Source organism: Amia ocellicauda, chromosome 8 (assembly GCF_036373705.1).
Source record: "Amia ocellicauda isolate fAmiCal2 chromosome 8, fAmiCal2.hap1, whole genome shotgun sequence".
Lineage (NCBI taxonomy): Eukaryota > Metazoa > Chordata > Actinopteri > Amiiformes > Amiidae > Amia > Amia ocellicauda.
The window spans coordinates 23,435,051-23,460,978 of NC_089857.1; the positions used below are offsets into that span (position 1 = coordinate 23,435,051).

The following is a 25,928-nucleotide window of genomic DNA, read 5'->3' on the forward strand; positions in this document are numbered from 1 at the left end:
TCGACTTCAAAATTATAATTTTATTTTTATGTAAACAATTAAAACAAAAACAAAATAGAACCAAAAACTTTATTTCACTGTTTTGCTGATGTTTGTGTACCCTGCACCCACACAGGTCATTAGCACCTTCTCTCCACCTTTCCGATCCTCTTCCTGGTTTTGAGTTTCAATCTTGAAGATGACTTGAAAAAAGTCTCTTATATGGCGCAGGAACTCTATACTGAAAAGAATAACAAAAAACAGAAATAAATAATGCTTATAAGCTCAGGTTCATATCCTGCTGCAGGTTTTTTTTTTGTGTGTGTTTTTTTCTACCCCTGTTTTGGAATCGCCAATTGTGCTAATGCATCTTGGCTCGTCGCCCATCCCCTACCACTACACCTGGGGAAGGTAAGGAAGTAAGAGTGGGATCCCCCAATCCCGGCCACCCTCAAGCCACCCGTCATTTCACACAATGCAGGCTATACAGTGAGGGAAAAAAGTATTTGATCCCCTGCTGATTTTGTACGTTTGCCCACTGACAAAGAAATGATCAGTCTATAATTTTAATGGTAGGTGTATTTTAACAGTGAGAGACAGAATAACAACAAAAAAATCCAGAAATATGCATTTCAAAAAAGTTATAAATTAATTTGCATGAATTGATTTGTTGTCACCTTCTCACAAGCTGCTTGGCGATGGTCTTGTAGCCCATTCCAGCCTTGTGTAGGTCTACAATCTTGTCCCTGACATCCTTGGACAGCTCTTTGGTCTTGGCCATGGTGGAGAGTTTGGAATCTGATTGATTGATTGCTTCTGTGGACAGGTGTCTTTCATACAGGTAACGAGCTGAGATTAGGAGCACCTAATTAGGTGCTCCTAATCTCAGCTCGTTACCTGTATAAAAGACACCTGGGAGCCAGAAATCTTGCTGATTGATAGGGGATCAAATACTTATTTCCCTCATTAACATGAAAATCAATTTATCACTTTTTTGAAATGCGTTTTTCTGGATTTTTTTGTTGTTATTCTGTCTCTCAGTGTTAAAATACACCTACCATTAAAATTATAGACTGATCATTTCTTTGTCAGTGGGCAAACGTACAAAATCAGCAGGGGATCAAATACTTTTTCCCTCACTGTATAGCCTTACACTGGAGGTCCAGCGCCTATTGCAGGAGAGGTAGGTAGCTGGCAGGGGATCCCCAATTAGCGATGAGCCGAGAGAGACCCGGCCTTGGCGCTAATTGTGCGCGCCACTGGTCACAATCAGAAAATGACATGAGCTGGGACTGAACCAGTGACCCATAGGACATAAGAGCACTTACAATATTTCTGTGAAGTCCTTTGATTTTTTTAATTGATGAAATCTAAAGATAGTCTAATTTAAAGCATTTCTTCCCAATTGATTCAAACTGGTTATTAGGTATGTGTGCTGTTCAGTAAGGAGATACAATTGATGGGTAATTACTTTTATCAAAGAATAAAGCAATCTAGTCAATTCTGGCTACTCATCTGGTGTGCTTTCTGACACGATTTGCACTTGCTTCTCCACAACTCCATTGGCTTCAAGATCAAGTTCAAAACTGCTTGTCGCTTACCATTGACTCAGCCAGACTGTACCTAACTACATCCAGACTCCTCTTTTCTGAAACTGCCTCCAGAGCCCTCTGGTCTCTGCACCTCTTATTCCACAGCCCATAGCCTGTGGTGGACGATACCCACCAAAGACAGGACCACACAGTCCCTGACCACTTTCCTGCATCTGCTCAAGATAAACCTATTCACCCTGTACCTGTAATACCCCAACTTAATCGCCTGGACATCTCAGCACTCTTGCTCTTATCTTATGTACTCCCTTATTAAACTTATGCTCCTGATTACTAGCACTTTTATCATTTTACTACAACTACTCCTATATTCATGCCTACCTTATGTGTTAGCTCATTTGTACAAGTGTACAATTATCTTTTGCTTTAAATTAAATGATTTTGTTTTTGCTGTGGTTTTATCATAAGTTTCTTGAATCTGAAATCTCACAAACAAAAAAGTAAAATATGAATTAATACATTTGTGAATCAATGTGCATTTGTTTTAGCCCTCGGACTGCCTGAAGGACCACTGTGGACTACACAGATAGACTCAATAAATCATCATCAAACAAACAAGACAAGTTGTGTCGATTTACAATGTTCCTAAACCAAAATATTCGTACTTAAATGCATAGATGACCCTGTCTAAAAAATAATGGAATAATTGTAGCCATTGTATAATTCCCCAGCTTTAGTTTAGGGAAGCCAAAAAATAATGAAAAAGAAAGTCTCAAAAAAACTAAATTGTAATGAACAATAATAACGATGTTAATAATTCATTAGAGAAGGGCCAGTAACTGGTCGTTTTTATATTTGAAATCAAGGTTTAATATGAAACTACCCATATGTATGTCAAGTATGTTGTTTATTTGTTTCTGTTTTATCTCTATCTGTAATGTGCTCTGTGACTACCTTGTGAATGGCGCTATTTTAAGTTACAATTCATTGACTTGTTGCAGATGTGCTCTTGTATCTCAGCTAAAAGCAAGAGCTCAAAAGAAAATCAGCAGTTCAGGTTGGACTGCATGGAATGAAGCTTGGACCACTCACATTTGCTTATTTCTTAACCTTAGCCATTTTCAGTTGTGGCTATTCTGAAAATTGGGTCAAAATCTGGAGACTGATATTTTTTTTGACCGGCTGAATTAAAGAAACATCTTCACTTGAAGAAGTGTTCTTGATGGGGAAAATGAAAATTTGGGGTTGGAATGAATAAGCAATAAGCAAAGGTTTAAAGTGAAGTCCAGGAAAACTCTGAGGGCTGGGCAAGAGCATCGCAATCTAGAAACTGGGATTAAAAATCAGTTTCAGTTGAGTGGAGACTCATTTGGATTTTTATTTTATTTTTTAATATAGAGATGCACAGAAGGTATCTTACTGCACAGACAATTACATTAGTTTTGCTTTTTATCGTAACTTTTGATCACACTATATTGAGAAGTATACATGCAGATGTTTAAATAATTATGTATTTGTAATATCACTTTGAGAAGCAAGCTATACAATTTCTTAACAATTAATATACATAACAAAAGATGGGAAGTGGGTCAGACTTTTTGCAGACTATCAATAAAATCAGTGATATAGTGACCAACAAGTTGGCATTAATCGTCTGAGACAGATTATAGGAAATATGCATCAACAAGCTGAATGTGATTTTACACAAACCATAGTCTGAAGCTACAGCTAAGCTCAAAGTGTGGATTTATTAAATCAACAGTACAGCTGCCGTGTACTCACTCACAAAGCCTCTTTAAGTAGACAATTCCTAGATTTAATCAATGAAAAAATCAAAGGGTGACTTCACTGAAATGTTTTAATGGTAAATAAACTTTCCAATAAAATGGATGGATGGATATTCTCTGCAAAAGTCAATAGTCATGGTTGATATTAAACTGTCAAAAGAAAGGAAAGTCTTAAAAAGCAATCTCTTGCAAGCTCCCTGTGCTCCAGAATGGATGTACGAGAACAGACTTGTGAATATAGCGATTCTCCTGCCTTAATGTAAACATTGTGGGATTGCTGTAGGTGTGTGTTATTACTTTAAACAGGATATTAACTCAGATACAAACTGTTAAATGGTTATAAATCATATTATGTTCACATTTATGCTGGAAGACCACAATGAAAATTATATTCGTATACAACTCCTTGGATGTCTATTCTGAAAAGTGCATTGATATCTTATAAATAATGCAATCACTATAATTCCTTTAACCCTATTACATTTTAATTTCGGTCAATATGCAAACCTTAGGACCTCGCTCCTTAATAAAGAGAAGTCACGGATGTCAGGGCAGCAGTGTGGAGTACTAGTTTGGGCTCTGAGGGTTCATTCCCAGCAAGGTACTTAACCTAGATTGCTCCAGCTGTATGAATGTGTAATTGTATGTAAACATAATCATGTTAAATATTGTAACAAATGGCAGTCTCCTAAGAAATACAATAAAAGTAATAATATAGCACACTCTTCAGACCCAAAGCTTTCATAGGTCCAGGGCACAGCTTCTCTGCATCTCTGAGATGGCACTGTCAATCTTCAGTTATCATAGTACTGTACTTTTAAAGTACACAGCACCGGTACCATGATAACTGAAAATGGACAGTTCACTTTCTTCAGTTCTTCCCATTTCTGTTTCTTACTAGAAACCCAACAAAACACAGAAGAAAAAAGGTCTGCTAAACTTCCTGCACTTCTACTATACATTTATTTAGATAAACAGCTATGTCAATTTCTGTCAAAATAAATCAGCAATTCATATTTAAAAAATAATAGCTGAAGTGTAATTTAAATACATTTTAGATTAAATAAATCATACCAACACCAGGAACATTTCTGAAGTAGAGAAACACTTTCTTTAAACAATACAATAATAGTCTATCATAATGAACCACAAAGGATTTTGAAGCTTCTACAAGCTTGCTGCCTTTTGGCTACTTCATTCACACACTCAGACACCACAGCAGGCTGTACTTTCCCGTAGCTTCCCTTACAGAAATTAAAAGTTTGCAGCAAATTAGCAGTGAATTTGTTGCAAATTTGCAGCAAACTAAATAGTTTACCAGAAGTGTTTGCCAGAAGTTTGCAAGTGTTTGCCACTAGTGGCTCACTTTTAGCAAACGTCTGGCAAATATTTCGGCAATAGGGAAATATAACTATTATCACTGTGATTTCGTAGTTGTATTTAATGGGGAGAAACAATATGTATTCTTGACTATAGACAATTACAACTACTCAAACCCTTTACATATAAGTAAAATCAACACTGATCATAACCAGTAATTCATGTTTATTTTGAGACTGGTATGCAGATTATTGCAGTCTCGAATGAACATTACAATGTTGTAAACAGCTTATAAGTAGACAATTGGCGCATAGTTCATGCAACAATAAGTGGTAAATGCAAAGTTTCAAATTAATCAGTATCAGTATCAAATTACTGGATTAAGGTAAACACAAACTACGAGTACACAGTCCTTACTCAAAACATAAAAGTAAAATGTTGTACATAGATTATTAAAATGTGTTGTTATTTCTTTGAAAACATTTGCCATATTTAATGTATTTGATTTTGTTTTACAGCAGAATAAAAGCATCAATAAAGGCAATGCTCTTTATAATACTACAACAGTAGGCACTATAATACAATTATAGTACCAAAACAATATGTATTAACTTGATTCATCCAAAGTGACAAAATGGGGCACCTGTAAACTGACTTCTTATCACCCTGACCTGTGCAGCTTTCTGCTCTCAGAAAGCTGGTAAATATTCCTATTTCCATTCAATGGACAATATGGTATTAATGTGAGTTCTAATGATTGGCTTATTCTCATCCTAAAATCTTACTGTGTTAATGTTATGTTTTATAACTACTATGTCATAAAACTAACATGTTTTTTCTTCTTTCTTTAGTGTATGCCATCAACGAACTAAGAATGAAGGATTCAGACTTCAATAAAGCACTACATTCAAAAGCCCTCACTTCCAAAAGGGCAGTTTTGATTAATCGTGTAAAGTAAATCATGGCAGGGGAAGAGCAGGCCATATATACACTACCGTTCAAAAGTATGAGGTCACTTAGAAATGTCTGTTGACACTTGTTCAGGTTACGTCTTAGTTGTTGAATCTTTTTATGTTCATACAAATATTTACACCTTAAATTTGCTGAAAATAAAAGCAGTTTATTTTTTTGCTGGGTATTATCTATATCTATCTATCTATCTATATATATATATCTATACATTTGTTTTTCCTAATGTTCTATTGGATAAAAGTTTACAGATAGTTTTCAGTGTGATGTGTTATGTTAGACAGTTATTTTATCTACTCTTATTTGAGAAGGGTATTTTGTTGCTACAGTTTAATTTAAATTGTTTAATTATCATAATATGGTACTATGTAGAAACAAGTTTTTACATTTAAAACTTAATCTGTTATACTTCCATTTATGCAATGAATACAATTTTCAATGTGATATTTTATAGAGGGTGTATGGGAACTACCTGCCATTTAAACAATTAGAACTTGGCTGTTATACTCTAAAATGTGTAATCTTTGAAACAAACATTCAAATTCAAACTGGCAAAGACTATCAAAATATGGATCAAGAAATAATTAGTTAACTTCTTGTTACAAGCGGTTTGCACACCCTGACGTACCAGTAGACTATGGAACATTTACCTGACAAATGATCTGTTAGCCAGAAGATTGCCACTACTGTTTGCCAGAACAGCTAATTAGCATATGAAAAAGTGAACTTGCAGCAAGTTTGCCACTAATATTCATCACAAGTTTGCAGAAAGTTTGTGGAAAACTCGCCACAACAGTTTGCCAGAAAGTGTATATTTTGGTAAGGGTTTCCACTGAAAATCCCAATGCCAAGAGCTAGATATTTCTATTAAAAAGAACTCAGTTACTTACTGGCTTCAATTCCAATTGTATTTTGTTTATCTCAAAGTAAATCATAAGGACATAGTTGAGAAGTTGCCTGGAGGGGAGGCAATCATTAGGGTTAGGCCTTAAGCTGTGGACCACAACAATCCTACAGGAGTTTTTGTTTTCTCTCCTCTATGCCTAATGGTTTATTTTATTGAATTATGTGTGGTTTATTTATTTGTTAACTGTATTTGTTTTGTTTTCAATCTGTAAAGCTACCCTGGGAAGGGCGCTATACTAAATAAGAACTGATTGACCTTTTGTTATGGGGCAAAGAATAATGTAGGAAACCATATGTTTTTTGTAGTAACATTATGCTTACATAAGTAAATACATCTTTGTATTATTCTATTTGACAAGATCTGTAGAAAAATAACTTACGTGTAGGGAGAGAGAGGTCCCAGCTGAACTTTGGAAACATCCTGTTGTCCCAGAGTCATGTATAGCAACACAAGGCTCTGGTTGATGGAATCCACACAGCCCCCCTGGAAACAAAATTACATGACAACATCAACCTAAACTCATACAAAAAGTTCAAGACCATGGCTGGGTTTGACTAGAGAAGACGCAAAACACAGACCAATGCAATGCACAGACCAACATTCTACTGCATGGTAGAGATTTTAACAAAAGTATAAACTATTTTATACATAGGTCATCATTGGTTATTTAAAGTCTGCTCATAAATCCATTAGCAACTGTTCCAATTACATATGGATTCTAACATCCTAAATGTTTACATGCCCTGAAAAAAATAACCTCATTCACTACATGTACCTCACAAATACTTTTTAAATATTGAAGTGCAATGGTGGCCTGCAATGAACAAGAGCTAAATGGAGCAGTTTTTCTTTTATACGAATCTTACATTCATACCAATAAGTATGAAAATCATATAGCCTAATAAATTAACTTGTAAAACGATACAATTGTAGTTTTCCAGGTTAAGTATGAAAATTGGTGAATAAATTATTAGAACTTCCAGGGCTGTGGCAGACATACTTACAGAGAGGTTTCAGCAGCTGTTAAAAAGCAGAGCGCAAAGCCTTCTTTGTGGTTTGAGGTTTCTTTTAAGGAACTACATTATTCAATTCAACCTTTACAAACACCTGGTAATTATTACAGACTGAGGGGAATCATACCTTTCAGCTACATTAAGTAGGCATCATTTACATCAGGATCAGCAAAAGAAAAGAAACATAAAACCAGTAACATACACCTCCAACAGAAATCCCCACAAGCTTCCTCTTTCCTTGTAACTGACTGTACAAATTGACAGAATTCCCCTAAAATCCAAAGTGGTCAGAACAGTCAACAATTTAAAAGAAAAGCAGACGTAAGCTACACTGGCAAAGGAGACTGTAATACATAAAAGACAGATTTCCTTACCTTCTTACATGCATATATACAATAGATCAAGTTACATTTGATGAAATGTAACAAAACAAAAAATAAAATAAAAATAAGTCATAAGTAATTAATTGTACGACAATCAATACTGCATGCATCAGCAGTATATCTGTCAATAATAGTTAAACACATTTCTAAACACATTATGTTAATTTAGTCAATCAATCAGTATTTTGCAAATCTAATTTGGGATATGATACAGGTGCATCCTGTAGCCTTTTAATAGGTTCTTTAACTTGTCGGGAGGGATATCTGACCATGTTATTTGCCTTTACATGTGGATTGCAATTTACAGGCCAAACCAAACCATTTTTGTTTTGGATTGATATCTGGAAATACCAAACAAGAACAGTTCCTCTCTCAACAATGTGACCATAGAGTCGGTTGTGTGTTGTGGACTGCTTAATACCCTGGAAAGTCCATATGTGACTTGCCAGCATGAGCTTCCTGATGGGGAAGCCACCAGGTTTTTGGCAAAAATGTCCTGGTATATTTGTTTTAATTGATCTCAATTCTAACAAGGGCACCAGGATTGGTTGAGAATTTTTTTTTTTTTAAATACTACAAAATAATACCGTTCTGCCTCCGTGCTTCAGAGTGGGGATTAAGTTATTTTGAGAAGTTGCACTTTTTTTTGGCCCAAAGACACTGCTGTCCGTGGCATAAAAAGAAGAGGCCTGAATTTGCCTCAAAAATCCCAATTACATTGATGTTGTTTCATACCATGATGTGTGCACATAGACCAGCAGTGTATTTTGTTAAAATTTTCCTAATACTATTTGCCAGGACATTAATACATTTGAGCATAATTTATTTAGCAACAGATGTAACTATTGCGGATACAAAAAGTTGCAGTATTGTGCCCCCTCATCTTTTGATCCGGTTATTAATTGTCCATGATGAAAAGTGTTACGGTAGCCTGCATTCTTGTTACAAGACTGATGTGCATTTGCCGCAACATGTTGTAATATTACTTTGATTTAGGGACTTTGACTTGTATTAGAGATTACAGATTTGAACTGGTTTCTGCATGTGTTATTAGTTACATGTTTAGTGAGGGATCTGTTATCACATAATGTTAGACTCAAAGAGGATTTAGACTGTTGTTTATGTTTTAGGTCAGTTTAATTTGATGCACCTGAACACTATTACAATAAACTAACTCTATTCACCCTACATTTGTGAATGCCTGATTCCTAGACCCTGCCTATATCAAACGCAGCATTATGATCACCCCCACACAGTGCTACAAAACAAAATACTGAATGTACTACAGCATTTCCTTGCTAAATTAACTTTGTTACATTACATGATACATGATGATTAATTTACTTTAAAAATAAAATATTTAATTTTATCAATGACAATTTTAGAGTTTGCCGATTCAGCTATAAAGATGCCAGCTGAACACGAGTCAAGACAGACGGGAGTGTAAACGTCCACTGCATAGTGGTTTTATCACTGGTATACATCACTCATAGTTTTATTCTACTTCTGAAGAAACACATTTTGTGACAAAAAAAGAGCAAACTTGTTTCATAATAGTTTAACAGAATCTACTTGGACTACTACTTACAATGAAATAATTGTAACAGGTTTCCATTCTCACCTATATTTAGCATGATCTTTGTAATTGGCATTCAAAATTTATCATGCAAAATTATCAATCAGTGCAAACTTAAATGTCAATTAACATTCTGTGGTATCACTCAAGACTAGCTCATTACAGTATGCATGACTTTTGCAATTTGTTTAGCAAACTAGATGTATGGTTATATTATTAGGGTTCAACATTGTGCACGACCAATTTTTTGGCAGCACTTAATTCCTCCCAGATTATTAATCTCCTAATTTCATTAATCATTTTAATTAGTCAGTCTATTGACTCACATTGGCACACTGATTATGACATTCATTTTGTCATGTATCCCTTAATTACTACTAGGTCTTATTCTATATTTCTTAGAATGTATAAATAAAGAATTTAAATGTTTCAGTTTACTAAAAGAAACAATTTGTCAACAAGAGCATAACAAAATGAAAAGAAAACTTTCTGGAACAATTTATATAAAATACAAAATCATAATGCCAGTTACATGATCGAGGCATACAATGTCATTCTTCAAGGTTGACATGGCCTGTTATTTTCTGTTTTACTAAATGAACATTTATTTCCAAAACAACTTTATTTGTTTTGTATGACTTCTTCCAATATTACTTTGATCATTGCGTCTGTGAAGTTGGGCTTTCTTGTTTTAGGACAACCTGGTTAAGACGTTGTTGCTCTATTGTTTGAGGAACCCTCACATGTGGGCATGTTTTTATTTGTCTCTTTACATTTGAAAATGGCATTTTTGTAATTGTATCCAAGACGATTGCAATCCACTATATATAGAGAAAACCGAAATTATAATGCTAGTATATATTGTAACACAGAGCGGGGTGTGGGACCTGTGTGTCTGGGGATGAGATAAAATCCTCAGTCGAATGCTCTGTATAACAGTAAACAGTGATAACAAAAGAAGAGTTTTTAAAAAGACTGTAAAAAGTAAAATCCATCCTAGCCCGTGTCTGGGCACTATCTAGCACTGACTGTTCGTAGCTTTGCCCAGACCACTATTCAGTGTCCCACTCAAAACAACCAGGTTGTCTAATGGCAACTGTGGAAAAGCAGGAGTCGTTGTCTGGCCCAGGTCATAAAACAAACAAAGGACGGCATCCGGGTTTTCAATAATCAGCATAATCAGTTATGGTGTCGCAGATCCAGGAGGGGGAGCCATTCCTTGCTTATACAGCATCCCTCTCACTGTGTCACAATATCATTAAAAATAGAATATTCACTTGCTCTTCTGACAATAAATAAATATTTAGTCTATAAAATTTACTCCAATGCTTGTAAATGGTTACCCATTAGTAGTTGTACTTTTCTGGCTATTACTATTAAGCGTTGCTAGAATATCCGAAAGGGAGGCGATAAACAGGCTCAGAGAAGAAAAGAGGCAGTGGATAGACAACACAGTTTCCTGCACCGCTACTCAGGTCAGGCAGCCCAACTGGTCAAACATCAGTGTTACCTGGTCAAACAAATGCATGAACAGCAACAAAAAACTAAAAACAAAATCATCTTTAAAACAGAACACACAGCTCTCATTCCCACTCAACAAACACGCGAGCTTAGCTGATTTCATTATTCAAACTGCTCTGATTCTCAGGTTTCAAGTGACTTCAACCTTGTGCACGATCTTTGACACAGCAATCTCAAAACATTTCTTTTGGTCTGTACTGCATTCCAAAAAGTGATCAGTCCAAGCAAAACAAATAGGGTTTACTACACATTAGGATAACAGGAATTGTCTGTAGCATTGTCTGACAGAGGTAGGTGATACTTCTGTTGCTTCATCCAATGTCAATTTCTCATCTATGGGTTAAATTCTTATATGCACCATTTCCATATCTGTTATTGGTCTTTTAAAAGAAGTCCTCATTGCCATTTTTCTATAGCTATTTTAACGGATGTGTCTGACCTGTCTTGATGACTCACGTATTGATTAAACCCTGCTAAAGCAGCCAACTGAATTAAAGAACGTTGTGAGTGGCCCATACCTTCACCACACATTATATGCCCAAAGATCACCCTCTAGGCAAGTTCACTATGAATATATTTAGCAGTCACCTTAAGATCATTCTAACTTACTCACATCTCCCTGTATCCTTATGCAGCTCAATGACATAATAATGATTACTTCTCTGCCTATCATTTCAGATAGTGGTTTACATTTTCACTATTGAATTATTACAGTTAAAACCATGTTAAATCAATATAAACTGATATTTTCAAACTAGATATCTATATATTTTTATCGACTGCTAAAAGATTCAAATTGTAGTACTTACATTAGACCTGCCTTTCTGACTGAGACTTTAGACGCTTCTCTTTAGCTCCTGTTTACTACATTTTGTTTTGCATTATGATTGATTAACCACAAAACAAACATCAAAATTGGCATACGTCTACACGTGGATAGAATTCACGTTATCAGTTTCAAACATTAACAATTCCCAGGAAAGCTTGTTTTTCTTTTTATTCAATATACACAAAAACAGACTTGCTCTCTATTCTCATAGATAGAAAGGAACACACTTTACAAATAACAAAAAGAACAAAATAGATTTTAATCCCAAAAAGATGTTCAATCTAAAGTGCAAAGTAAAGAATAAAAATGAAATGCTTTAGTCACACTATTGACAGATATGCATTCAGGTATTTGTGATGGTTATCTATTCTCTACTCTATTTCTATGTGGTGATTACAGCTCTGATACACACTCTATAATCTAATTATATTAATTAGTACCTACCTGTTATTTATTTATGTAACACTAGCCTAACTACTTCTATTGAGTCAGTGACTGCATGTGTACTACTAATCCTTATGAAAAGAGTAATATATATGTACTATTTGCTTGGTAGCACTGGAAAAAAAATGTGAAGGAGGCAAACAACTGCATTGCATTTGTTTTCAATTTGCACTTAAGACTCTTAAGCATGTTGGAGTTTGATCCTTTCTTTCCGTGGACACAGACTTTTTGTGTATATTGATTCTTCAAGGACTTGCATTCCTAAGCAATATAGTTGTTGGATAAACACATTCGTAAACAGGAAATGACAGAAAATCGAATAGCATTCATTGTGAAAGATCTGGACATCGGTGACAATGGATGCTTTATTACTGTAACAGTCTCAGCCCCCTGCACATTTGTCCATTTGTTTACTTTAATTAGATGCATGTTTTACACATTTGCACTTATCCCTCTCTTAAAGGGAGTGCTCCTAATCTCAGCTCGTTACCTGTATAAAAGACACCTGTCCACAGAGGTAATCAATCAATCAGATTCCAAAATCTCCACAATGGCCAAGACCAAAGAGCTGTCCAAGGATGTCAGGGACAAGATTGTAGACCTACACAAGGCTGGAATGGGCTACAAGACCATCGCCAAGCAGCTTGGTGAGAAGGTGGCAACAGTTGGTGCGATTATTCGCAAATGGAAGAAACACAAAATAACTGTCAGTCTCCCTCGGTCTGGGGCTCCATGCAAGATCTCACCTCGTGGAGTTTCAATGATCATGAGAACGGTGAGGAATCAGCCCAGAACTACACGGGAGGATCTTGTTAATGATCTCAAGGCAGCTGGGACCATAGTCACCAAGAAAACAATTGGTAACACACTACGCCGTGAAGGACTGAAATCCTGCAGCGCCTGCAAGGTCCCCCTGCTCAAGAAAGCACATGTACAGGCCCGTCTGAAGTTTGCCAATGAACATCTGAATGATTCAGAGGAGAACTGGGTGAAAGTGTTGTGGTCAGATCGAGCTCTTTGGCATCAACTCAACTCGCCATGTTTGGAGGAGGAGGAATGACCCCAAGAACACCATCCCCACCGTCAAACATGGAGGTGGAAACATTATGCTTTGGGGGTGTTTTTCTGCTAAGGGGACAGGACAACTGCACCGCGTCAAAGGGACGATGGACGGGGCCATGTACCATCAAATCTTGGGTGAGAACCTCCTTCCCTCAGCCAGGGCATTGAAAATGGGTTGTGGATGGGTATTCCAGCATGACAATGACCCAAAACACACAGCCAAGGCAACAAAGGAGTGGCTCAAGAAGAAGCACATTGAGGTCCTGGAGTGGCCTAGCCAGTCTCCAGACCTTAATCCCATAGAAAATCTGTGGAGGGAGCTGAAGGTTCGAGTTGCCAAACGTCAGCCTCGAAACCTTAATGACTTGGAGAGGATCTGCAAAGAGGAGTGGGACAAAATCCCTCCTGAGATGTGTGCAAACCTGGTGGCCAACTACAAGAAACGTCTGACCTCTGTGATTGCCAACAAGGGTTTTGCCACCAAGTACTAAGTCGAAGGGGTCAAATACTTATTTCCCTCATTAACATGCAAATCAATTTATAACGTTTTTGAAATGCGTTTTTCTGGATTTTTTTGTTGTTATTCTGTCTCTCACTGTTAAAATACACCTACCATTAAAATGATAGACTGATCATTTCTTTGTCAGTCGGCAAACGTACAAAATCAGCAGGGGATCAAATACTTTTTTCCCTCACTGTATACCTATAAATAGTCTACATAAACAATTACACTGGCTGAGCTACCTTTCCTTGCCCATAACAGGACAGAGAATACCAACTGGTATTGTGTTACTTACTCTGTAAATTTCTTCCAGCAAGAGTTTGGCACAGTTCTTCCCGAGGTCTTCTGGCTGAACTGGGTCTCCTTGGCCTTGTGGGTTGGAAGCCAGTTCAGCACTGAGGAACGTTCCATTTATAGTCTCAGCCACCAACGAAAGGCCAAAGCCAGGGGATCTGAAAAGCACCAAACACGCAGTTTAAACACAGATGAACATAAGCAGTAGCTTCAGCAACATGCTACAATTGATAAACTACCTTTCATGACACAGAGTGAACAAGAGAAGAATAATGTGGTGTCACACAAACAAACGATTGTATCATGGGTGTAAGGGGAAAAAATGATGTACAGCAATGAGATTTATTTTTTATTTTTTTATCCTCATGCAGAGGACATTGTACATTGAAAATCACTGAATAACACAGAAGTTCCAGTTTTAGGAGGATAGGCCTGACCTCGAGTTCTTAGATCTAGTGATTCTCTAGCTTTGCCTATAAACTCCAGAAAAACTATATCAGAACTTATTTATTTTTCTTCCCAGTGCAGTATTGAACACTGATTTTGTCTCTTTGATATACCCCTTTAATCTTGTCAGCATATTGGGGCAGTCTGATTGTTCATGTGGCATTATTGCAGATATATTTAAAAGCATGTATGTACTGTGACACTGTAGTGCATAACGGGAAATATAGGCCTATGGCAGACACGCCTGCTACAGGCCAATTCAATTACAGCAATGTGTAACATGCATACATTGCTCTATATATTAGTGAGACGATAGAAAACATTGCTGAAACTTCATATATCAAATGCTATTAATACAGGGTTCTTGCACCATTTTTAAAGTCAAATTCAATGCTTTTTAAGACCTCAACAAATATAATTTAAGAACCAAAAACGTCTAAACAACGCAAAGATTACACGCAACCAGACGTCAACATCTGCAGCTAGCTAACATAACGCAAACGTAAAACTTATTTTAATGGCGGAGTCTCTCATTGCTAATACTAAGTTAACCCTCAGAGGACTGAGCCAATTTTTCCCGTTTTTACCACTGTTACATTCTTGCTGATAAACAATATGCATTTGCTTATAAACCACAAAGTGTTTTATATCTATTTCTTCAGAACAACCTCTGCTAAATGCATTTTTCATGCATAATGTACTTATAAGACAGTATTTGAGTGAACAATGTGCAATAAAAAAAATAAACAATTCTTTTTTTTCTTTTTTTTTTATGATTGATTTCACACCCAACACAAGTAATAGTGAACAGTTTTGACACTTAGAACATACTATTCAAAGCCTTAGGTATTGCAATATGCATTGTATTTCAATAAACTATATACATTACACTGAAATAATGCACCTTTTTCGCAAACTGACTCAGGAGAACATTGAGATTCTATTTTCCCCGAGTTATTCAGGTCCCTCAGACTTGCCACTGAGCAAAGCTGGGCCTCTCCAGGAAGTGGCAGAGGGGCACCTGGCATGCCAGGGGGTCTTGTTATATATTCTGCTGACCTTACAATCTTAATCAGCTTCTGTTTTCCATTACTGGAAAAAAAAATCTAATTCCGTTTCTTTTTTTACTTTATTGCACATTTTCCACTTATATATAATATTATAATATATACTGTATTATATTTGCATAGCTGAAGCTGCTCTGAATCCATAGATACCACATGTATAATAGCTGAGATACGAGCTGAGTTGTACAAGCCCCCCGCCGCCACCCCGCTCTGATCAGCTGCTGAGACAGGGTTTTTTTGATTGGCTAGTAAAGGCAGATCTCCATGGCACATGACACACAGTAACATCCTCTCCATTGGTCAATTCCAGCCCTAAGTGCTGCAATGCGCACTGAATTTCTAAAACCAGGAAGTGCGCGATGTAAACACACCGCACATGGCTCTTTTCAGCAGAATCTCAGCTACGCAGCTAAAAACACTGCATGTCTTTATCTCAAATCGTTTATCAGATAATTAATACTTTGTAATCGATGCCCGAATTTTGGGCGGATCCACCTAAGTCGTCCTTTAATCAAACAAATACACGCTAATTAGACGTTTTACCCACCGTGCCACTGTGCGTGACAATTTTCCCACCAGCCTTAAACCCACCATCCGCAAATGTAATACCTACAGCAAATGTACGGTAACACAATTTATGACCTTAATTTCACAGATTTTATTTTAAGACCTTTTAAGGAGCCGCGGGAACCCTGTTAATAGTAAGCGCTTGCCAAAAAATTTAACAAGATGCATGCATTACACAGTTTGGTCACATAGCCACCGTATTGCATATTCCTACACTTTTGGACATTTGAGACAAACTTTCCTTTGTCCCATAACCACGTGCAGTAAAGAAATTAGTGCACAGTATTGCCTTATGACCAACTGACTGGTTACACATTTTGTCAGTCATGTTGTGTTAATTGATGAAACTTGGATATTACTACTTCAGTACAGTAAAGCCCACTGTGCCCAAGGTGAGTTGCTGCAATATAAAAATATGGCTAATGTGAACCTTTCAAATGACAGCTTTTAAAATGGAGCCAAGTAAATGAAGCAACTACTTCTGTATTAAAATGTAGAACTCTATCGCCATCTTGTGGAAAATTATATAAATTGAACTGCCCAACCCGAATAGTACAAACATGCAACCTACAAATGTATACTAAACTACATAACCTTATGCTGCAATTGTATATGATTTACACTAGTACATAAGTCTATAACCTATGATAAACTCAAGTTACTGAAATTAAAGACATTGCTGTTGTGGGCAAATTCAGTGTCAGTGTTTCCTAACTTCCATATGTTGATGTACAGACCTGTGAAGCAATACATTACTAATTTTAATATTAATACAAAGTTATGTCTTAAGTTGAAACCAGATTTATGGATGATACAGCCTGTTCACATGGCCTGGCGGTCATGTTTAGTTTATGAATACCTTTGTACATTTTATACAAATCTTCTCCAATACCACTTGTAGTAACCATTTCAAATTCAGTGCAGTGCTGCCTTAAGATTTTCTTGAAGCATGTCGATTGCTTACATGGTTGCCACTGAACATTCAAAATGTTAGTTTAAGACAGGTAGCCTACATGAACCCTTACAGTGGAGTGTAGAGCTCTCACTATCTTGTGGAGAATTCTGCAAATGTAATCGCACAACTAAAACTATGCAACCATGTAAAGTTGCAAAGATAATATTATTAATGTTATTTTGCCTACTGCCAATTACTAATGTTTTGCATGCAACTCGCCGATACATGATCTATATACATTTACAAGGATCTTTGCAACTACCAGGATTGTTTTTGTTATGCTGTCATTCCTTTTACCTCAAATCACAACTGAGTTTAACAGTCTATAAAAAGCAGAAAGGCTTGTATCAAATTGATTTAATCACTGAAGTGTCTTTGATTTTGTTAAGTAATGCAAATCCACTCCCTTTCCCCTCCCAGCAAAGGGAAACCTGCAAAACATTTGATATCATTTTTAATATATTTTGCAGACCATTTTCTCTTTTGATTTAGTCCCATGAAGGTTTTCACAGTGTGATAAGTTTGATTAGGTCTAGGCCCATGTTAAGAAAAACTGCAAACTTACTTTCCAGAATGAACTCCCTTCATATGGTCTGTGTAAATATAAATGTCTGGAATGAACAGGTTTAAGATGCTCCTGGCTGAGTCGATCATTCGGTTTGCTATCTGTGGAGAGACTCTCACTGAATATCTGATCAGAAGTGTCAAGGAAAGGTCTTAAATATCTATTAATAAAACCATAGCAATGTGGGGAGTCTGACAGATCATTAATGCTACAGAATTAGAAGGATTACATTACACTTATAAAAGTAAATATACATTTTATGCACATACAACTAACAGGCTTTCCTATAGGATTTGATTTATAATAATCTGACATGACTAAAATTATTTAACTGAATGTTCTCCATGCCTGTCGTAGGTTTGCCAGCTTATTGACAAATTACAATAGGCCTCAAAGGGGTAAATAAAAGCTCTAGTTGCACATTAAAAATACAAAATTCTAAACTGAGATTTAAACACATGGTAACTTAAACAGATATCAAGTCAGGTACTAATTCAAAGACCAAATAATCAAAATACATAGTGTGGTCTCCAAAATGCAGATATTTCTGTACTAAGACAGTGATAAGATGATAACAGTAAGAGAAAAACAGTACAGTTATGGCTGAAATACATAATTATGAATTAAAAAGGCAGCATTTATGTCAGATAACAAAAATAAAGGCAAACTTCAGGACTAAAAGACAAATGCTAAACCCTATGCAGTGCAATGCTAGCAGCCACAGAGAAGGAAAGGATACGCTATTCCTCGGATACGCTTGATTTTTCCTGGGTCTGAGAGTTGCACTGGCTTAATACATCTCCGCACAGGGCAGGTAAAAAGCACCTCTCCTCCTCCACCTGGGGGCATCCCTCTTTTCACCACCTGAAGAGAGGACAAAGAAATGTATTTTAGAGCAATACTCAAAACTATCAGCTGATTACGAGGTGTGTTCAAATGAAAAAAGATTTGCATGTTAAAATCTAGAATTGTTTGCAACTTATTTTATCCATTACATGCAGTAGGCAAGTGCAGATAACTTGTACATTAATAGCTGAACAAAAAAAAAAGTATTGGGGTAAAACCTTATCTAGATCAGTAGGGTAATGAAAATGTGAGTGAATTCTGTATAAGAATCTGAGTTTAACAAATGCTATTAACAGCAAAGCAGGTATATAATCTCCGAGACTACCTTTAGCTCAAGACCTTCCCCATCAAGTCCAAATTTCTTCATCAGAGGAATGGCAGTAGCTTTAAGAGTGTCAACCTAAAAAAAATGAGACAAAAGGATTCAAATGAGGGATTTAACAGACTCTTCAATGGGCAGCAGTGTGGAGTAGCGGTCAGGGCTCTGAACTCCTGTGTGGAGGTTTGTGGTTCAATCCCAGATGGAGGACACTGTTGTACCCATGAGCAAGGTGTTTTACCTAGAATGCTCCAGTAAAAACCCAGCTAGATAAATGGGTAATTTTATCTAAATAGAATGTGATGTATTGTAACAATTGTAAATCACCTAAGGAATATAATATAAATGTATGTGATTGTCCCAGCCCCACCGCCCCAAAAAATAGATTTCTAGGAACATGAGTGACTTAAGAACATGGGTTCCATTTAGTTTAATTTTTAAAGATTAAATATAATTATCAGATAATTATTACATTATTTAAATGTCTACTACAGAGCATCATTTCATATAAAAATATATTTCCAAATTAGCTTTAAGATGATGGATATTATCATTCATGTTCTTCCTTTCTGGTGCTCTATTTTCTGTGTTGAACACATTTTTAAAAACCTGTTGTTAAAGGAGTGTCATTGCAGCTGCTCATGTCAGTGCCTGAACTCTCATGTTATTTCACACTCAGGAAGCAGTGCACCTCATTTAACTACCCCACATGAAACTACTCTCCGTCTCTTGTTATACACTGTACAGAAGTGTGCCAAAATGTAGACTGTGAATACTTTCATTGAAGGAGACAAAATAGAGAAAATCAATGCATTACTTACAGATGGGTCTTTCTGGTCATTGGTCACGCCTCTCAGGACTGCCCTGATTGGACTCTTCATGAAGGGAGCCAATGCGAGTAGAGGTTCCAGGTAGTAGCCAATGGAGCGCTGGAGGTTGCAATCATGCTCCACTGCTCCTCCATACAGAAGCCCTGGCTGATAAAACAGGGCAGTACCTGTAAAAAGAAAACAAACCAATTAAATAACAAGCCTGACAAATGCATTACTGCATAACATACAAATTCATTAGACACAATAATCTCAAGGTAAAAGTGCTGTGAAATGTAAGATTTGCAGTAATTTTACATCAACTTTTGAAACCAAAAACAGATTCTCCACATTAGAAAATGCATATTTCTTTAACTGAACGTGTGTGTCAGACAGACAATTCCAAATATATAATATTATCTATAATTGCCATTAAAAGATGTCTTATAATGTTCAATTTTGAATTCCATAAATCTTTATCCTGCAAATCTGCGTTTTATTCTAGTTTAAATTCTGCTCGATTTGAGTCCTGCCTATGCTGATAAATTCTTTGCAGAAGGGTCAGATCAACAAAAGTCATAAGTGTTATTTAAAAACTCACCAAATTGATAGAATTGTAAAAGGCTGTGGTATGATTGAGTATTGTCTTCTTATACTATAGTTTAAATCTTGTTGATGGGAATTTAATTGGTGAGAGTTTGGTTGCGTCATCCTATGAAACTTCCAGCTACTTCTCCTCTAAAATTGTAAAGCCCAGTGTGCTGAAATGAATGACTGTAATCAGTGTTCCATGAAGTTAAAACTTCGTCAAGTCATAAAAACAATACAGTACCAGACCCTTGAATATGTTTTTAGCTGAAGCTAAAAGTCTTAAAGTCAATCCAATATTGACTATAAGGATACCGTTTCAGCACAGAGAGGATTAGATAAATAATCAAATACACTGAGAAAAGTAAACCCAATATTCAATTAAAAAACAAATAACCTGTTTGATTGACTTCAATCGTTGTGCCGTTGGTTATTTTGTCCATCAGTCTTATGAAGCTGGCTTCAAAATCTAAAAAGGAGAGATAAATACTTAAATACTACTTAAGCAAACAACACACACATTTTCTGTCAAAACAGTGACTGAAGGTGTTACACAAACGATTTTCTGTGTTGATCAGTAGTAAAAACTCCTGATTAGATCCATTCTGATTTCATTTTGCAAACACAATGAAATGTGGAAAAGTCCAAGGGGTGAATACTTCTGAGAGTCACTGTAGGACTTACACCATATATCACCTGTTGCCATATCACCCAATAATGTTAGTATAAGTTATTGAAAGAAACATGTGACACAGAAGGTTAGATTTAAACACTAGGCTACATCCCAAAACACTCCCTTGCTCCCTACTGCCAATAGTAAGTGTATACTTCAAGTGACTTTTACGGATGTTACAGAGCATTTGTCTGAGTGAGGAAGGGAGAAGGGTATAACAGGAGCGAGAAGATACACTTCAACAATCACTCACCGACCAGGTTCTTCAGCATTTCTTTTAAGAGTGAACAGTGCATCTTTTAACCGTACACAGTTGTATAACCTTGACAGTTTTTTTCCCCTCTGTCCTTGAATAACAGAGGGAAAAGATTTTCAAATGTATCAATTAAATGCTTCTGATTGTGTGTTTCCATGTTTAGGTCTCTTAATGTTTCTTTAAACATATTTATTTATTCAATTACCATTTATTCTCATCATAAAACAAACAGACACAAAAATTATAGTAGGGTTATAGTGCATAAACCCCTCATTACAAAGACAAATGCACATTTGAGAGTTCAGTGGTACAAAAACCATAGGCACTGGTCTACAGAGATGTGGGAAAAAGTGATGTGGTCAGATGAGTCATCCTTCACCATATTCTCAACAAGTGGGAGAGTGCATGTGTGGTGACACCAAGAGAACATGACAGGCCTGACTGCTGGACCCCTACAGTGAGGGGGTCTGGAGGCTCTGTTATGCTGTGGGGGGGCATTTTCCTGGCATGATTTAGGCCAACTTGTCCCTTTAGGGGGAAGGGTCACTGCAAATCACTACAAAGTTATTCTGAGTGATCACCTTTATCCAACGGTGACACATTTCTATCCTGATGGGAGTGGTATCTTACAGAATGACAATGCCCCCATCCACAGGGCACGAGGATCACTGAATGGTTTGATGAGGATGAAAATGATGTGAATCATATGCTATGGCCTTCACAGTCACCAGATCTCAACCCAATTGAACACCTATGGGAGATTTTGGACTGACGTGTTAGACAGCACTCTCCACCACCATCATCAAAACCCCAAATGAGGGAATATCTTTTGGAAGAATTAGAGATGCACCGATACCACTTTTTTGCAAACCGAGTACAAGTACGAGTACTTACATTTGGGTACTTGCCGACACTGAGTACCGATACCAAGTACTTAATAAGGCAGTATTTTTCCCATAAAAATTACAATTACCATCAAAGTGCAATGCATTTGAAGAAAGTTTTTATTTGTCAGATGCACTCTGGTTGATACAAAATAATATATTAAATAAAATGTATAACAGGAGGCTATTGCTGACATCCAAAATTGAACAATAACTTTCTGTGTAAACAAACACAGCCTCCACATTTCAATTAAATGTCTAAACTCACTGAATAGCAGTACTACACCTAAAAGCCTACTGTAACAGAGCAACTGAAATAGACATCATCATCCAAGTCATTAGGGTTTCGAGGCTGACGTTTGGCAACTCGAACCTTCAGCTCCCTCCACAGATTTTCTATGGGATTAAGGTCTGGAGACTGGCTAGGCCACTCCAGGACCTTAATGTACTTCTTCTTGAGCCACTCCTTTGTTGCCTTGGCTGTGTGTTTTGGGTCATTGTCATGCTGGAATACCCATCCACAACCCATTTTCAATGCCCTGGCTGAGGGAAGGAGGTTCTCACCCAAGATTTGACGGTACATGGCCCCGTCCATCGTCCCTTTGATGCGGTGCAGTTGTCCTGTCCCCTTAGCAGAAAAACACCCCCAAAGCATAATGTTTCCACCTCCATGTTTGATGGTGGGGATGGTGTTCTTGGGGTCATTCCTCCTCCTCCAAACACGGCGAGTTGAGTTGATGCCAAAGAGCTTGATTTTGGTCTCATCTGACCACAACACTTTCACCCAGTTCTCCTCTGAATCATTCAGATGTTCACCGGCAAACTTCAGACGGGCCTGTACATGTGCTTTCTTGAGCAGGGGGACCTTGCGGGCGCTGCAGGATTTCAGTCCTTCACGGTGTAGTGTGTTACCAATTGTTTTCTTGGTGACTATGGTCCCAGCTGCCTTGAGATCATTAACAAGATCCTCCCGTGTAGTTCTGGGCTGATTCCTCACCGTTCTCATGATCATTGAAACTCCACGAGGTGAGATCTTGCATGGAGCCCCAGACCGAGGGAGACTGACAGTTATTTTGTGTTTCTTCCATTTGTGAATAATCGCACCAACTGTTGTCACCTTCTCACCAAGCTGCTTGGTGATGGTCTTGTAGCCCATTCCAGCCTTGTGTAGGTCTACAATCTTGTCCCTGACATCCTTGGACAGCTCTTTGGTCTTGGCCATGGTGGAGAGTTTGGAATCTGATTGATTGATTGCTTCTGTGGACAGGTGTCTTTTATACAGGTAACGAGCTGAGATTAGGAGCACTCCCTTTAAGAGAGTGCTTCTAATCTCAGCTCGTTACCTGTATAAAAGACACCTGGGAGCCAGAAATCTTGCTGATTGATAGGGGATCAAATACTTATTTCCCTCATTAACATGCAAATCAATTTATCACTTTTTTGAAATGCATTTTTCAGGATGTTTTTGCTGTTATTCTGTCTCTCACTGTTAAAATACACCTACCATTAAAATTATAGACTGATCATTTATTTGTCAGTGGGCAAACGTACAAAATCAGCAGGGGATCAAATACTTTTTTCCCTCACTGTATATATATATATGAATCCATGCTGTACATCATACATTTAAAAGAAAATAGCATAGTACAAACTGTTAAAACACTTATCTTTAATGTAAGAAGAGTTTTTAATACAGTCTGATATAGAACTTTCAAAAAGAACAAACTAACAAGTTAACAGTACAAAATATACCTGATACTTTCAATTTTTTAGTTTATAAACCATCATTATATCCATCTTTTTAAAGAACATACAAGCTATGAATGGTTTTAAGATCTAAAATCAGGTATATACTACAAAATATATATATCTAGATTGGAAAAATGTAGTACAGAAAGCAATGTTTTATCCCTAGTTTTGGATTACCCGATGTTATTTTAAGTCGTGTATTGCTAATTGAGGTCTGTAAAACCAGTTGTATACAAGCCAAAAAAGGATTAGTAGTGCTGTTTGTTTTCAGTTTTCAGATTTTTTTTCCACACTGATATTTATGGTAATATGGACAGTTTTTTTGACAATATAAGCCCTTATGACACAGAAATAATAGTATTAAGTCATACACACCGATCAGCCATAACATTATGACCACCTGCCTAATATTGTGTAGGTCCCAAAACAGCCCTGACCCGTCGAGGCATGGACTCCACTAGACCTCTGAAGGTGTGCTGTGGTATCTGGCACCAAGACGGTAGCAGCAGATCCTTTAAGTCCTGTAAGTTGCGAGGTGGGGCCTCCATGGATCGGACTTGTTTGTCCAGCACATCCCACAGATGCTCGATTGGATTGAGATCTGGGGAATTTGGAGGCCAAGTCAACACCTTGAACTCGTGATTCATCAGACCAGGCCACCTTCTTCCATTGCTCCGTGGTCCAGTTCTGATGCTCACGTGCCCATTGTAGGTGCTTTCGGCAGTGGACAGGGGTCAGCATGGGCACCCTGACTGGTCTGCGTCTACGCAGCCCCATATGCAACAAACTGCGATGCACTGTGTGTTCTGACCCCTTTCTATCAGAACCAGCATTCACTTTTTCAGCAGTTTGAGCTACAGTAGCTCGTCTGTTAGATCAGACCACACAGGCCAGCCTTCGCTCTCCACATGTATCAATGAGCCTTGGCCGCCCATGACCCTGTCGCCGGTTCACCGCTTTTCCTCCGTTGGACCACTTTTGGTAGGTACTGATCACTGCAGACCGGGAACACCCCACAAGAGCTGCAGTTTTGGAGATGCTCTGACCCAATTGTCTAGCCATCACAATGTGGCCCTTGTCAAAATCGCTCAGATCCTTACGCTTGCCCATCACATCAACTTTGAGGACAAAATGTTCACTTGCTGCCTAATATATCCCACCCACTGACAGGTGCCATGATAACGACATTATCAGTGTTATTCACTTCACCTGTCAGTGGTCATAATGTTATGGCTGATCGGTGTATGTATGTGTGTATATGTATATATATATATATATATATATATATATATATATATATACACACACACACCGTTAAATAAGTTATATAGCCTACCTATAGTCTAAATAATTATAGTATGTAACGTGTTCGCTTGCGTGCTGCTGCTCGATTGCTTGGCACAATTCATTACATTCTGTGCCTTTTGTAAAGTAGTGTGTTCCAAGCATAACTAAAGATTACTTTAATTACTATAAATCTATAAATTAGTTATTCAACCATTTTAAATTCAGTTTAACAATCAAATAAAAAATGAGCGGATTACATTGGACGGTATTGTAACTATCTCAAAGTAACATCCCACCATGTTCCCAACAGAGACAGTGTTGATCAGGAGCCACAGCAGCAGCAGCAGAGATGCGCGCTACGCCCCTCACACGCGGCGACCAGCACAAGCTAAAACGCGACATAACCAGCGTTTTATAAACCAAATTAAGACCAAAACCATAATGTATGTAGCATAATTGCAATTACTTCTAAATACTTTTAAACAAGATTTGCTGAAGAAAGCATCATCAAGTTAATATATAATGCGCAATGTGTTTTCGTCCAAGTAATAAACAGTTATACCGCATGATATAGCTCTGTAATCAATTTAAATAACTCACCTCGGAGTCCGGGGTTGTCATCCTTCGAACGGATGTTACGGATTTTCACCCTTTTCCCACTGAGAGTAGATAAAATCAACCTTTGCCTAAAAAAATTGCAGCCCTCGTATGTGAGATTGTAGCTCGCCATGTTGTTGTTGCTACAGCCCAGCTCTAGCTGCATCCACGTGTTTGGGAACT

General features: G+C 37.3%; 1 protein-coding gene across 1 annotated transcript; it reads right to left on the reverse strand.

Annotated features, from left to right (window-relative positions):
* Window positions 1-25,928, reverse strand: rcl1 (RNA terminal phosphate cyclase-like 1). The gene is made up of 9 exons (XM_066710733.1): window positions 25,749-25,928; window positions 20,697-20,768; window positions 19,724-19,899; window positions 18,909-18,983; window positions 18,477-18,601; window positions 17,738-17,863; window positions 14,138-14,294; window positions 6,892-6,995; window positions 1-220 (listed from the first exon to the last, which is right to left on the reverse strand). Exons 1-9 carry the CDS (start codon window positions 25,909-25,911, stop codon window positions 70-72), a joined length of 1,149 nt encoding a protein of 382 aa, XP_066566830.1. The 5' UTR covers window positions 25,912-25,928; the 3' UTR covers window positions 1-69.

Coding starts and splice junctions, on each gene's coding strand:
- rcl1 (XM_066710733.1), bottom strand. CDS start 25,911: ATGCAGCTAGAGCTGGGCTGTAGCAACAACAACATGGCGAGCTACAAT. Junction 18,602..18,908: donor GGGAAGGTCTTGAGCTAAAG/GTAGTCTCGGAG, acceptor TCCTCTCTTCAG/GTGGTGAAAAGAGGGATGCC. Junction 17,864..18,476: donor AAGCGTATCCGAGGAATAGC/GTATCCTTTCCT, acceptor ACTTCTGATCAG/ATATTCAGTGAGAGTCTCTC.